Source organism: Sinocyclocheilus rhinocerous, unplaced genomic scaffold, assembly GCF_001515625.1.
Source record: "Sinocyclocheilus rhinocerous isolate Xijiao unplaced genomic scaffold, SAMN03320098_v1.1 scaffold4019, whole genome shotgun sequence".
NCBI classification, from domain to species: Eukaryota; Metazoa; Chordata; class Actinopteri; order Cypriniformes; family Cyprinidae; genus Sinocyclocheilus; species Sinocyclocheilus rhinocerous.
This window is the reverse complement of record NW_015661870.1, coordinates 343,569-358,628: the sequence shown is the minus strand read 5'-3', so window position 1 is coordinate 358,628 and position 15,060 is coordinate 343,569. Positions and strand designations below refer to the sequence as shown.

At 36.8% G+C, this 15,060-nt stretch overlaps 2 protein-coding genes across 2 annotated transcripts in view; one reads left to right on the top strand and one right to left on the bottom strand.

Annotated features, from left to right (window-relative positions):
• LOC107726586 (estrogen receptor beta-2-like) overlaps positions 1 to 8,915 on the top strand; it is a 12,680-nt gene extending 3,765 nt beyond the window's left edge. Inside the window, 8 exon segments of the mRNA XM_016536230.1 lie at positions 368 to 553; positions 556 to 629; positions 631 to 718; positions 1,297 to 1,435; positions 2,474 to 2,607; positions 4,137 to 4,320; positions 4,431 to 4,661; positions 7,350 to 8,915. Of these exon segments, the coding sequence (XP_016391716.1) occupies positions 368 to 553; positions 556 to 629; positions 631 to 718; positions 1,297 to 1,435; positions 2,474 to 2,607; positions 4,137 to 4,320; positions 4,431 to 4,661; positions 7,350 to 7,416 (1,103 nt within the window). The 3' untranslated portion in view covers positions 7,417 to 8,915.
• Positions 8,702 to 15,060, bottom strand: part of syne2b (spectrin repeat containing, nuclear envelope 2b) — a 96,736-nt gene continuing 90,377 nt past the window's right edge. Inside the window, exons 121-129 of the mRNA XM_016536231.1 lie at positions 14,749 to 14,879; positions 14,529 to 14,652; positions 14,237 to 14,436; positions 12,950 to 13,150; positions 12,001 to 12,129; positions 11,670 to 11,861; positions 11,517 to 11,564; positions 11,254 to 11,303; positions 8,702 to 10,327 (exon numbers count right to left, since the gene is read on the bottom strand). Coding sequence (XP_016391717.1) covers positions 10,117 to 10,327; positions 11,254 to 11,303; positions 11,517 to 11,564; positions 11,670 to 11,861; positions 12,001 to 12,129; positions 12,950 to 13,150; positions 14,237 to 14,436; positions 14,529 to 14,652; positions 14,749 to 14,879 — 1,286 coding nt within the window. The 3' untranslated portion in view covers positions 8,702 to 10,116. The remainder of the gene's footprint in view (positions 10,328 to 11,253; positions 11,304 to 11,516; positions 11,565 to 11,669; positions 11,862 to 12,000; positions 12,130 to 12,949; positions 13,151 to 14,236; positions 14,437 to 14,528; positions 14,653 to 14,748; positions 14,880 to 15,060) is intronic.

The following is a 15,060-nucleotide window of genomic DNA, read 5'->3' as shown; positions in this document are numbered from 1 at the left end:
TAATATTTATAAATGGTGGTGGGCTGCCTGGACCAATAAATGCCTGGGCCGATTTTTTGTCCCAGTCCAACCCTGACTATTAACTACAACTTTTGCATTAATAAACTCCTAATTTGCTGCTTAGTAATAGTTAGTAAGGTATGGGGTCGGTTTAAGTTATCGAAAATATTATGTTATATATTATGTTAAAATAGTATTATATTAATATGTGCTTTATAAGTACTTATAAACAGCCAGTATGCTTGCTAACAAGCAACTAGTCAATAGTGAGAACTGGTCCTTAAACTAAGGTGTTATCATATTGGACAGTGTGTGCTGTGCTGAGTGTGCACTTTTGATGCGTGTGTGTAATTGTGTGTGTGAACAGGTGTGAGGCGGGAACGCTGCAGTTACCGAGGTGCTCGTCATCGTCGCAACCCCCCGATCAGAGACAGCTCAGGCGGGGCGTTAGGGGTCAGAGGTCGTTCCCAGCCTCATTTAGAATTTCCCCTCAGTCCCACTCATCCACTCTTCCCTTCGGGGGACAGAGCTGAGGGGTGTGGCCAGAGCCTCTCCCCAGAGCAGTTGGTCAACTGTATTCTGGAGGCGGAGCCTCCTCAGATTTACCTGAGAGAGGTAATAAAGAAGCCGTACACGGAGGCCAGCATGATGATGTCACTAACCAACCTCGCTGACAAGGAACTGGTGCTCATGATCAGCTGGGCGAAGAAGATACCAGGTGTGTGCTTGTATAAATACCTGAAACACTCTGATTCGTAATTTGTCACACATTGCACTTTTTAAGCAATGCGTAACTTTTCCCATATGGAAACGTGATATATGACTTTTATTATCCTTTATCGAGAGTGATATTGCTATACTGTATATGTTACCTACATCATTTTCATATAACGTATATTACATTTGCGTATGCTTTTTAATTTTTTTGTTTTAGTTTAAAGTGTTTTTATAAAGTAATTAAGTCAAGGATTTCTAGCAAATTGATTTCTTGTAATTTCTAAAAGGTTCATTGGATTCAGTCATTATTCAATCACCCTCATGTTGTTTCAAACTGGAATGATTTTCGGTCTCCTGTGGAATAAACAAAATAATTTAGCAGAATATTGCTTATCCATTCAGTGAAAGTGAATGGTGAGCAGGGGCTCTCATGCTCCAGAAATGACAAAAAAGCATTAAAAATAAATAAAAATCATTTTGTGTGAGTGTATGTGCACGCACTTCCAGCATTTGAAGGGCAAGCAGCTGTGTAAGAGTGTGTTCCGGAAGACATTTGTGTGTTTGTTACTCCTCTCGCAGGTTTTGTGGAGCTGACTTTGTCAGATCAGGTGCATCTGTTGGAATGCTGCTGGCTGGATATATTGATGTTGGGACTGATGTGGAGATCCGTGGATCATCCCGGGAAACTCATCTTCTCACCTGACCTCAAACTCAACAGGTAAAATCTCCCACTCCACAGCACAGATGACACACTGAAGAGGAACATAGTGAATGTTTTGATCAAAATGTGTTGTAGACACACCTTCATGGCCCTGATATTCTCACAGCAAAGTTCTTTTCCGTTCTTTGCTTAGGGGTAAAAGGCAGTTTGAAATACCTTTGCCACGGTATACTGTTAGTGCACATCCTGAAACTGCGCATGCTGTTGGGAGCACGTGTGGATGTTTACTTCTACAATACTGTATAGAACTTTTTACAATAGATCTACTTTCGGAAGGCCAAATAAAGTGCTTTTGCTTTCGCACTGAAACACAGCACCTCCCTGACATGGCACTGAAACCGCGCCTTCTTTCTTTGCGTGTACATTTGGGCGGCATTATGCTAATATTTCCACATCGTGACGTAGATATGTGGGGGCGTGTTAGAACGAGGCGTTTTAGGTAGCCGTGGTTGACTCTTAACTTTTATAAAGAATATCTCTTTGGATAAAACAATTTTCTCCAAAATTTTAGACAAGAATGCTTACTTAGAAATAGGGCGGAAATTTTTAAGATTGGTTGTGTCTAAATTTGGCTTCTTAAGAAGAGGCGTGATCACTGCTTGTAACACTCCAAAGAGAAAGGAAAACTTGAAATCGCATCATATGACCCCTTTAATATAAATAATTATATATATTTATAAGCAAAATAGTACAGCCTAACAATGTATGTTCTGACAAAATAATTTTGCACGCAAAGTATAAATAATAATTTGAATATAATTCCATTATATTAAAACAGATTTTTTTAGGTGCCAGTCTCCTAAAATTGTAAAATGGACTTTAATTTCTTCCCGTCTCCTTTATTGACATAGTTGAGGATAGTTTGGGATTGTGCATGTTCTTGTGGTGGTGATGTCATTTTCTTGTGGCTTCAGAGTGATTAGTCACAAGACATTTATGGCTTAAGTGATTGGCCTTTTCCCTTTTATCTCTTTTTCAAACCTTTTCTTTCTTTCTTTCTTTCTTTCTTTCTTTCTTTCTCTCTAATTCTTTCAGGGATGAAGGGACCTGTGTTGAAGGCATCATGGAGATCTTTGACATGCTGCTGGCCACCACCTCCAGATTCAGAGAACTGAAGCTTCAGAGAGAGGAATACGTCTGCCTCAAAGCCATGATCCTTCTCAACTCCAGTATGACACTATTCTGATTGTGTGTGTGTACGTTATTGTGCGAGATTAAAATGCAGTTTGTATCTTGTTTTTTTCCCTCTACATAACTGTAGGGCATGCTAATTGCAACATGCAATCTATATTTATATAACTGGTCAGTGGTCTCCTGCCAATGCCGCCCTCTTGTCCTATAAAGCCTACTGTATCATCTTTGATACATGAATATCTTTTATACGTGATTAAATAATCAACATGATCAAAATTTTGCTAAAAACATGCCTTCTGAACTTTGATTGATAGATCATATTTAAAAAAAAAGCAAAGGCCTTTTAGTATAATTGTAAAAATGTCCTCGATATTGTGGTACACATGTCTTTTCGGTCTGAAATCTTTAATGATTTTAATAAAGCAAATGTAAGAATAACTTTTATATTGTAAGTAATATTTAAAGAACACCTACTGGGCTGAAGCAACTTAGAATTATTTGAATATACTTTTTTTTTTAGAAAAATCATGTTAAAATCTGAGTTTAAAATATGATGAATGTTTGTTTGTACATCTCTCATTCATTATTATATTGCATTGCATTGCATTATGTTTTGATCACAAAACTAAGCATTTAAATATCATCTTACTAGATGTATTATCTGGAGATATACAGTGGCAAATGATATTTATGCATTTAGTAGTCTGCTATACTGTTACAAACATAATTGATTTACATTACATTCACATTAAAAGCCATCAGAATTTCATTTTATTTTTTTCGTTATATAAATAACAACATTACACCAAATTGTATATTTTTGCTCAGTTTGAACCTCTAAATAAAGCGGAGGTCAAAATTGTTTTTTTCCCCCCTCAAATATGTGGCCCTGGACCACAAAACCAGTCTTAAGTCGCTGGGGTATATTTGCAGCGATTTTTCTTGTTCCATGAAGATATTTTATAAATTTCCTACTGTAAATATATCAAAACTTAATTTTTGATTAGTAATATGCATTGCTAAGAAATTCATTTGGACAACTTTAAAGGCAATTTATTTCAATGTTTTGATTGTTTGCACCCTGAGATTCCAGATTTTCAAATAGTTGTATCTTGACCAAATATTGTCCTATCCTAACAAAGCATACATCAATGGAAAGCTTATTTATTCATGTATAAATTGAAAAATTGATCCTTATGACTGGTTTTGTAGTCCTGGGTCACATATGAGCTCCATATTCTCACTACAGTATATCACACTATATGAGCCATAAAAGCCTGCGTATCAAATATGATACAAAACATAATCCACATAAGCAGATGTTTATATATATATATATATATATTTTTTTGTCTGACTGTTCAATTAAAAGAATATATTTTTTCAGGCTATTATTTCGTATGTCAGGCTTTACAGTGTTAAAACTGCAGTCTGATTGCTGACTCTATAGAAAGGTTGTGGCTAGATGGTAACCTTTGTTCAGTCATATTATCACAAAGTTAACTGTTTTGTCTTTAACCACATCAGATGTTGTGATTCACTTCTGTTGTGTGCTTGTTAACAGATAACTGTTCAAGCTTGCCACAGACTCCTGAAGATGTGGAGAGCCGTGGGAAGGTTCTGAGGCTGCTGGACTCTGTGACTGACGCTCTAGTTTGGACCATCTCCATGACAGGCTTGTCCTCACAGCAACAGTCCATCCGGCTCGCCCATCTACTAATGCTGCTCTCACATATTCGACACCTCAGGTACCACAGCAGACTGTGTTTGTGATCTCACAGGGGTCGTATTATATACTTTCACAGCATTTTGTTTCAATTTTCACTGGCTCACTGTTCCTTTCTTCTGTCATCCATAGCAACAAAGGCATCGAGCATCTGTCAACCATGAAAAGAAAAAACGTGGTGCTGCTGTATGATCTTCTGCTAGAGATGCTGGATGCCAACACATCCCAAAGCAGCCGGATGCTAGCGGCTCACACAAAAGCCTCTCTCCGGTCGGACACACAACAGACCACAGAGATCCTCCACACATCCAGACAGCAGCCTGCGCTGAAAGAGAGCAACCAGGAGACCCGGCACAGTCCACAGTGAGTGTATCCATACATGCACACTCGTGTTGAATTGTGCCATTTTTGGTAATACAGAAATCATATTTTGTGAAAAATCCACCCACAAGTTTATCAAAAGATAACCACAAGATATCCAAATGATAGTTAAGTTTATGTAACTGGTTGCCATTCAAAAGGGTGGGGTCAGAAAAAATAAAAATAAATGAATACTTTTATTCAGCAAGGATGCATTAAATTGATCAAAAGTGACAGCAAAGACTTTGATTTCGTTGCAAAATAATTTACTATGTTAAAAAAGATTTATATTTCAAATAAATGCTGTTTTTTTGTTTTTTTTTAAAACAGCAACAAATTTTTTCAACAAATCCTGAAAAAATGAATCATGGTTTACACAAAATATTAAGCAGCACAACAGTTTTTAACACTTATAATAAGAAATGTTCTTGAGCAGCAAATCAGCATATTACAATGATTTCTGAAGGATCATGTGACACTGAAGACTGGAGTAATGATGCTGAAAATTCAGCTTTGCCATCACAGGAATACATTGCATTTTGAAATATATTAAAATAGAAAACAGTTATTTTAAATTGTAATAACATTTCACTAAATTACTGATATTTGATTAAATAACTGCAGCCTTTTAAAAGTTTACCTTTAAAAACTTTCCTGTTCACACGATTTTTGTTTGTTTGACAAACTACATTAAATAGACTGTATCATGTTGAACCTGGAGCATTCCTTCAACTACAATCAAATAAATCATTATATATTTCTTAAAAAAACTTAATTTTTGATTAGTAATATGCATTGCTAAGAAATTCATTTGGACAACTTTAAAGGCAATTTATTTCAATGTTTTGATTGTTTGCACCCTGAGATTCCAGATTTTCAAATAGTTGTATCTTGACCAAATATTGTCCTATCCTAACAAAGCATACATCAATGGAAAGCTTATTTATTCATGTATAAATTGAAAAATTGATCCTTATGACTGGTTTTGTAGTCCTGGGTCACATATGAGCTCCATATTCTCACTACAGTATATCACACTATATGAGCCATAAAAGCCTGCGTATCAAATATGATACAAAACATAATCCACATAAGCAGATGTTTATATATATATATATATATATATTTTGTCTGACTGTTCAATTAAAAGAATATATTTTTTCAGGCTATTATTTCGTATGTCAGGCTTTACAGTGTTAAAACTGCAGTCTGATTGCTGACTCTATAGAAAGGTTGTGGCTAGATGGTAACCTTTGTTCAGTCATATTATCACAAAGTTAACTGTTTTGTCTTTAACCACATCAGATGTTGTGATTCACTTCTGTTGTGTGCTTGTTAACAGATAACTGTTCAAGCTTGCCACAGACTCCTGAAGATGTGGAGAGCCGTGGGAAGGTTCTGAGGCTGCTGGACTCTGTGACTGACGCTCTAGTTTGGACCATCTCCATGACAGGCTTGTCCTCACAGCAACAGTCCATCCGGCTCGCCCATCTACTAATGCTGCTCTCACATATTCGACACCTCAGGTACCACAGCAGACTGTGTTTGTGATCTCACAGGGGTCGTATTATATACTTTCACAGCATTTTGTTTCAATTTTCACTGGCTCACTGTTCCTTTCTTCTGTCATCCATAGCAACAAAGGCATCGAGCATCTGTCAACCATGAAAAGAAAAAACGTGGTGCTGCTGTATGATCTTCTGCTAGAGATGCTGGATGCCAACACATCCCAAAGCAGCCGGATGCTAGCGGCTCACACAAAAGCCTCTCTCCGGTCGGACACACAACAGACCACAGAGATCCTCCACACATCCAGACAGCAGCCTGCGCTGAAAGAGAGCAACCAGGAGACCCGGCACAGTCCACAGTGAGTGTATCCATACATGCACACTCGTGTTGAATTGTGCCATTTTTGGTAATACAGAAATCATATTTTGTGAAAAATCCACCCACAAGTTTATCAAAAGATAACCACAAGATATCCAAATGATAGTTAAGTTTATGTAACTGGTTGCCATTCAAAAGGGTGGGGTCAGAAAAAATAAAAATAAATGAATACTTTTATTCAGCAAGGATGCATTAAATTGATCAAAAGTGACAGCAAAGACTTTGATTTCGTTGCAAAATAATTTACTATGTTAAAAAAGATTTATATTTCAAATAAATGCTGTTTTTTTGTTTTTTTTTAAAACAGCAACAAATTTTTTCAACAAATCCTGAAAAAATGAATCATGGTTTACACAAAATATTAAGCAGCACAACAGTTTTTAACACTTATAATAAGAAATGTTCTTGAGCAGCAAATCAGCATATTACAATGATTTCTGAAGGATCATGTGACACTGAAGACTGGAGTAATGATGCTGAAAATTCAGCTTTGCCATCACAGGAATACATTGCATTTTGAAATATATTAAAATAGAAAACAGTTATTTTAAATTGTAATAACATTTCACTAAATTACTGATATTTGATTAAATAACTGCAGCCTTTTAAAAGTTTACCTTTAAAAACTTTCCTGTTCACACGATTTTTGTTTGTTTGACAAACTACATTAAATAGACTGTATCATGTTGAACCTGGAGCATTCCTTCAACTACAATCAAATAAATCATTATATATTTCTTAAAATGAGATTTTTCACACAAGGTTTTCTCATCTAAGCTAACATATGTGTGTCTGCCTCTCTAGAGCTGAAGAGACAGTGGATAAGACATTACGTTCTAGTCTGCATCGAGTGGACATGGACACAGACTGACAGTATCCCTTCTGTGGGGTAAAAATCTCCCTGGATGCAGCATTGGATATGAATCCAATTTCCAAGCCGCTTGTCCAATGTAGGGTCGTGGGGGATTCAAACCAGACCTGGAAAAAAAAACTTAGATGACCATCAACAACCTGAACCAAACAGGGCTTTCAAATGGCGCTCAGTCTTGCTTCAACACAATGCAGTTTGAACTGTTGTTTTCCTATTATGCCATAATGTCAACCTGAAGAGGAATCCTTCTTATTCAAACCAATCATGTTTTCAGTATTCAAGAAATCACAAATGGAATCCTTTTAATGTGAAGTGTGTAATTTCTGTGGTACACAGTAGCAAGAAACTGTTTTAAACAACATTCGAACACTCCCCCGTCTGCCATTTCTCAGCTAGCACCACCCCTAAATCACGCCATTGGTTGAGCCAGTGCTATGTTGTGTCCTTTTGGGCCATTCAAACAGATTGCCGAAATTACACGCTGCACATTTAAATATTTGGTTTGCCATCCAAGATGTCAGAGAACCTCTGACTTAACCATGACTGTTTCTCTGAAGACTGGCCGAGCTAAATGAAACGCACACTTCTAATAGTTTATGCATTTTGTACTCTTGTGTCTGTGTATTTGTAAGACATTTAAGTGTGCTGTTATTTGCTGTTCTGTGTTGCTTCTCGTGGTTTATAAAGTACTTGTCACTGACAGTAAATGTAACGCTTTTAAAAACATCTGGGAGTGCTGATGCCTCTTTCAGATGTTTTCTTAAAGCCTGGTTTAAGATGCACAATCAACACTTGAAAAGTGTATCAAATTATATTATACTTTGTAATGTGTAATTACAGATGCAGCTGAGTTTTCTGGTGCTACAAGTGTTAATAACGGTGCATCCTTGTTCATATTCTGCACCTGAAGTGTCCTGAGAAGCAGCAATTGCATTAAAGCTGCAGTGTATAATTTTTGCATGTCACCAAGTAGTGTTGCAATGCTGCCTTCCATTTTGGTGGGCTCATCCCAGTGCCCTTATCCCTTCGAAGGGTTTACCCTCCAGAGTCAGTGCTTCGAAGGGATGAAGGGTGTAGGGGACCCAAAAAAATTTGTTCCTTGCAAACCACTTCTGCATCATTTTGCTAAGCAAATTAACGTGGCACTGTCGTCGCACAAAGAATCATGGAAGCAAAGTGACCATCAGTTATACCTGTTGAAATCCTTCATTCCGAAGTGCAAATTAACAGCATTTTAATAGCTTCACTGTTTACAGTTTTTGGGGAATTAACCTACTTTTATTTATCTGGTTAAACTGAAAAAAAAAAAAATTACACCAGCTTTAAACAGGAAAAAATATACTGATGATACACTGACACAACAGTAAGTTTCTACAGGTAGCAAAACTAAATTCATTTTATTGTATTCAGCTGCATATTAAATAAATATGTGGGAATTAAATAAGTGAACACGTGCATATTTGTACGATGTTTATTTGTAGGAAAATTGACTTCAAACTCAAAAAAACACAAACATCTTTATATTGTCTTCAACCAGTGTTTGACATTGGCAGTGCAAGGTTTGCTGCAAAATAAATTCATAATAAAGTGAATGTTTTCTGTGATTAATGGATACTTTATATCATAGTCTATTTTAGTTGACCCATAATGTAATCTATACTATAACAATTCAATTAAAAACATCAAACAACAAGACGAACAGCACTATTTTAGTAACTCTGTCTCTGACACTTTGGCAGTTAGTATGAGTGAAAGAGTGACTAATGGCCTTTCTCCAGACTTCCTGTAGGTTAAAAATAAAATAAAAGCCAGATACAGTCATGTGGATACTTTTGAAATGTGTTTCTATGAGACACCTTAACCATTTAGCTCAAAACACACCAGACACAAACACATCTGGGTACCAGATTTTCCTGCCTGAAAAATTCTAGCTATAAACTATAAAACATAATCAGATATAATTTATATCTCCACTGAGATCATTTACCAATTATAATTAAATAATTTCAGTAGTTTTACAATATTCACACACACACACATGAAAACAACACAGCCACCAAACTTTAGGCTGAATAAATTAAACATAACATTTGCACACACCCTGATGCCTCTTTGCGTCTCTCCTCCATGGCTTTGACCAAGAAAATGGTAGCTAAGAGAGCTACAAATAAAATATATTCATCATTGCAAGTCATTTTACACTGGCTCCTAGAAACAAGACTGTATGTAAGTCCAATCACTCAGACATATAAACAGGGCTTCTAGTTAAACAATACAGGCTGACTCAAAGCCTATAGGGTTCAATTGTCATTTATATGTCAAAAATAAATACATTTGTGTGAAGGAGTATTTCAATGTTTCAATGAATGTCCTGCTACATACTATACAATTAAAAAATGAGTGCACCTTCGATGAGGAGTCCTTGCTGTTCTCTAAAAATACAAATATACATCATGAGGAAAGTTTCAGACTGCTTCAGAAAAAATCTCTCTCCATGTGCAACAGTCCTCGGATCCAGGAACAAGATTTGATTGTTGCAGGACAATCTACTGAATCCCAAACACAAGGGCTTTCACTCAGATTAATCAGAGCTACAGGATCTGCTACAGGAGAGTAAACCGGGAGGCTTGGACTACGCCCCCATTTCCTCTACTGAATGAGCTGTGGCTGTGTGTTAGTGAAGGGTACGTGTAGTTGTTCTCATGTGGGTGGGGGTCCATTGGTGTAGAGGAGCATGGGGTAAAAGGATCGGGCAAAGTTGTTGGAGAGAGTGCAGCTGTAGTCGTCCTCTGAGAGAGGCACCAGACACGCCACAACCAGCAGCAGCAGGAAGAAGATGTGGAGGGGAAAAGCCGCACGTAGGACACGATACAGGAACGGCCTCGCTGGGGACGAATCAGACTTGTCAGCCCTGCAGAAAGACAGTTAGACAGTTATTGTTAGACAGTCTAAATTTTTTACGCTACTGCTAAAATGTTTGGGTTTAGTAATATTTTTTAAAATAAACATTCAGTAAGGATGCATTAAATTGATCAAAAGTGACAGTAAATACTTACATTGTTACATTTTTTTCTTTTTACCTTTTTATTGATCAAAGAAGCCAACCATGTTTTTTTTTTAACATTAATAATAATAAATGTTTCTTGACCACTAAATTATATAAAATTATTTTTGAAAGATCATGTGACACTGAAAATTAAACTTTGCCATCACAGAAATAAAGTATGTTTTAAAATATATCACAATAGTACAAAACAATATTTTTAATTGTAATAATATTTAACATTATTACTTTTTTACTGTATCTTTGATCAGATAAATGTAGCGTTGGTGAACATCATAGACTTTTGTTTTTCAAAAACATTATAAAATCTTACCAACCCCAAACTTAATATTTTTGTGGAAACTAAGGATCTTTTTTTTTTATTAATAAAAAAATATTTTGTAACATTAATATTGTCTTTACTATAAATTTTGATCAATTTAAGGCATCCTTGGTGATTAAAAGTATTAATCTTAAAAAAAAAAAAAATCTTACTGAACCCAAACTTTCGAACCTTTAACCTAAAACGAGGATGTTGCTTAAAAAAATCAACATGTTATTTATCAGCTATGCATAATTCAATGTGAGTTATTTCTTAACTTTGTGGCTTGTGAAGGTCAGCATAAAGTACATGTTGAATATTTCGAGAGGTGAAAGTGGAGCAGATGTGTGAAATTGAGAAAAACTAGAGGGTGTGATTAGAGTACTAGAAGAAATCAACTTCAGCAAGGTCATACAAGATCGCAAAATCTCACGACAGAACACAGATGCATAGTAATACTATCAGTGTGTACCTGACACTCGCAGGAGATCCCCGTGTAACAGCCTGAACTCCTGCGGCTTCCTAGAGAGATCAGAGAAATGACTCAGTGTTTGTTATACCATCAAGTAATCATGATAAACACAGACTAGAGATTCTTAGAAAACCCTCATTTACTGATACTTTCAAAACCAAACTCCCCAAGAGCAGCGTTAGAAGACAAAATCTATATTATGAAGTCAGAGCTTTGTAATTTCCAGTCTGAACAGGGTGTTAATGCAGAGAGTGTTTCTGTACCTGCTGTTGTGTTGATGCTGTCCTGCCCACATTTGGATCAGCTGAGTCCTGCAATAGAACATAAAGGATCAAAACATCAGTGTGTGAGAGTGAAACCCGCCTGGCCTGCAGAGAAAGCTTGTGCTTGTGTGTGTGAGACTGGATGAAACGTACCAGTCTGCTTTGCAGCGTGTGCAGATCGTGTGCAATCTGTCTGATCAGCAGTCGTAACTTGTTGCTGATGACGTGAACCTTCTCTTTGGCCTCCAGAGTGTCTTCTCCCTGGTGCTGTAGCAGGATCTGTGAGGAGATCTCCTGCAGGCAGTGCACCTCCCTCTCACGAGACTGTAAGTCCTGCTGAACAGCCTGTTATGCACAGATAACAACAACCCATATATTAAGATATGAAGAAATTTTGTCCCACAATTAATCGTTTTTTCATCAAATTTTTGTGGGGGCATTATTATGTATTGTACAATAACAGCACACAAGCACACTATTCTACCTTGAGCGTGTCTCGATGCTCTTGCAGGATGTTGAGGTCTGTGTTTTGGTCATGGATGTTGACCATGTAGCGCTGGCTTTCTGCTTTAGCTAACCACAGCAGCAGAGAGTGAAGAGTCTCGTGAAACTCCTGTGAAAAAGAAAATGGAATAAACAGATGAGTCTGTGTTTCTCACAGGTCATCTTTACAAAAGCCCTAAAGGAAGTTACAGGAAAAAATAGCACATAATTTGCCCCCACAAGCTGGCTTTTTTTTATTTTATTAAAGGGGTCATATGATGCGATTTCAAGTTTTCCTTTCTCTTTGGAGTGTTACAAGCTCTTGGTGCATAAAGAAGATCTGCTCGTGATTATGGTAAGGGGCGTTACATTTCCGACGAGTGCTTGTGGTGTTCGGCCAATCAGAATGCACTGGGTCAGCTGGCCAATCAGAGCGGACTGCGCTTGTCAAAGGAGGGGGCTTTGTAGAAAACGAAGCGTTTGAGAGAGGCGGGGCATAGAGGACCTACAATAATGTACAGTATTTGAAAAATAATGTGTTCTTTGAACATTAAAGCATGTCAACATATTATGTTACACCAAATACACAAAATAATGATCTTTAAAATAGCATCATATGACCCCTTTAAATGATAATTACAATTTAATTACATTTTATACAAGTCTGTCACGGTATGCTGTAGCTTTAAGAACAACGTGTACCCCAGCATTTCTAAAACCTTTTTCAACAAACAACTAAAAAAAAACAACTTTGTGGTTTAATGGTTTTGTATCCTGAGATAAAATCTCACCAACACAAAAAGTAACAAGTGCAAGTGTGTGAAGGTGCAGAGACATGAGCTTACTAAAAGCATCTTGTGTTGCAGTTGCAAAACAAAACATTCATGGTACTTTGCTGTAGTGTCTTAACTCTGGGATCAGTGTCACTTTTCGAGCTTGTTTTTCCTCACCTGGCACTCCATGAGTGCTTGATGCAGTCGGTGTTCCCAGCTGTCTAGGGCCACACAGGCCTGTGTCCATTTCTGATTGGCTGCCTGCAGATTCTCACGCAGTTCGCATAGTTCGGCGCTGTCTCCGTGCTGGAAGCCCCGCCCACTGAGATTAACACCAATCATCACTGATTTGTAGCCGTTAAAAATCCTCTGCATGTCCTTATGAAAAACAAAATGAGAAAATGAACCTATAAGGTATATGCCTAAATAATACACACTACCATTCAAATGTTTGCTCACCAAAGCTGCATTTATTTGACAAAAAATACAGTAAAAACAATAATATTGTGAAAAATTATTGCAATAAACAAAAATCAGTTTTTAATTTATTTAGGTGATGTCAAAGCTGAATTTACAACAGCCATTACTCCAGTCTTCAGTGTCATATGATCCTTCAGAAATCATTCTAATATGCTGATTTGATGCTCAAAAAAAAAAAAAACTTTTATATTCATATTATTATAAATATTGAAAACAGTTGTGCTGCTTAATATTTTTGTGAATACCATGATACATTTTTTCAGGATTCTTTGATGAATAGAAAGTTCAAAAGAACAACATTTATTTGAAAAAGAAATCTTTACAGTACTGTTCAAAAATTTGTGCTAAGTAAGATTTTTAATGTTGCTTAAGTCTATTCTGCTCACTAAGGCTGTGTTTATTTGATAAAAAATACAGAAAAAAACAGTAAAATAGTGAAATTATAACAATTTAAATGAACTGTTTTCTATTTTAATATACTTAAAAAAATTATTTATTCCTGTGATGCAAAGCTGAATTTTCATCATCACTACTCCAGTCTTCAGTGTCACATGATCCTTCAGAAATCATTCCAATCTAATATGCTGATTTATGATCGATGTTGGAAACAGTTGTGTTGCTTAATATTTTTTGGAACCTTCGATGCTTTTTTTATTTCTGTGATCAGGTTTGCATCACAGGAATAAATTGTATTTTACAATATATTCACATTGAAAACAGAGAAATTTAAAATTGCAATAATATTTCACAATATTGCTGTTTTTTCTGTATTTTTGACCAAATAAATGCAGCCCTGATGAGCAGAAGAAACTTCTTTTAAAAACATTAAAAATAGTACTGATCCCAAACTTTTGAACGGCAGTGTATATTTAAAATATATAAATATAAATTATTAATAAAAATGCACTCTCTCAAGTGCATTGTTTTATAAACTTTGTTTGTGTCCGATCCTATCACTCTCTAAATGTCTCTGTAAGTAAGTACCTTTAGTTTGTGGATATTGCTCTCCATGTCTCTGATGGTGATTTTTGGCTCTAGAGTTTGAAGCTTCTCTAGCTCAGGCATCACAGTGTCCAACCATGCCATGACATCAGTTAGGTCAGAGTTGAGTTTGTGCCACTGCTGAAGATCCTGCGGCATGCTGCACGACTGCACCTGCAGGAGCTCCCATCGTTCGATCACACCTGACGCCACAGATCAGAGTGCAAAGGTCAGATATGACTGAAACTCAACTCATGTATGAACATTTCTGTAAAAGTATTACAAATAGCAATACCTGTCTTATCAGCTGCAGAGAGTGCCGTCAAACCATGATCGTCCAGTTGTTCTTCCTCGCTCAGAATCAGTTTCACTCGCTTTATACTGTCTATACTGCCAGCACACTCAGACATGAGTTTATCCTGGAGAGAAAGAGGAAATACAACACAAAATATGTTTATATGTGTGCGCCAATGTTAATGTGTGTTACTGAGTGTGATGCGTGTGTGAGGACTCACATAGGCCTGTGGGTGGTACTGAGCGCTGGTGTCAGTGGGTGAAGATGTGAGACTGCGTATGATTTCTCTGTTCGCTCGCTTCCTGTCTGGCGCATCAGGAGAGTGCCACGGCTCCACCACTGACCTTCCCCCTAAGCGAGAGACAGAGAGAGATATTTTAACTCCTTATATCACTTAAAACAACGATGCAGGAAGTCATCACTCAGTTGCACAACATGCTACAGAAAACAAAAAAAGAATAAAGATGCAATTGGTTGCAAAACTGACGTGCATTATGAAAAACATCTGTTTGAACATGTACTGCGACACATG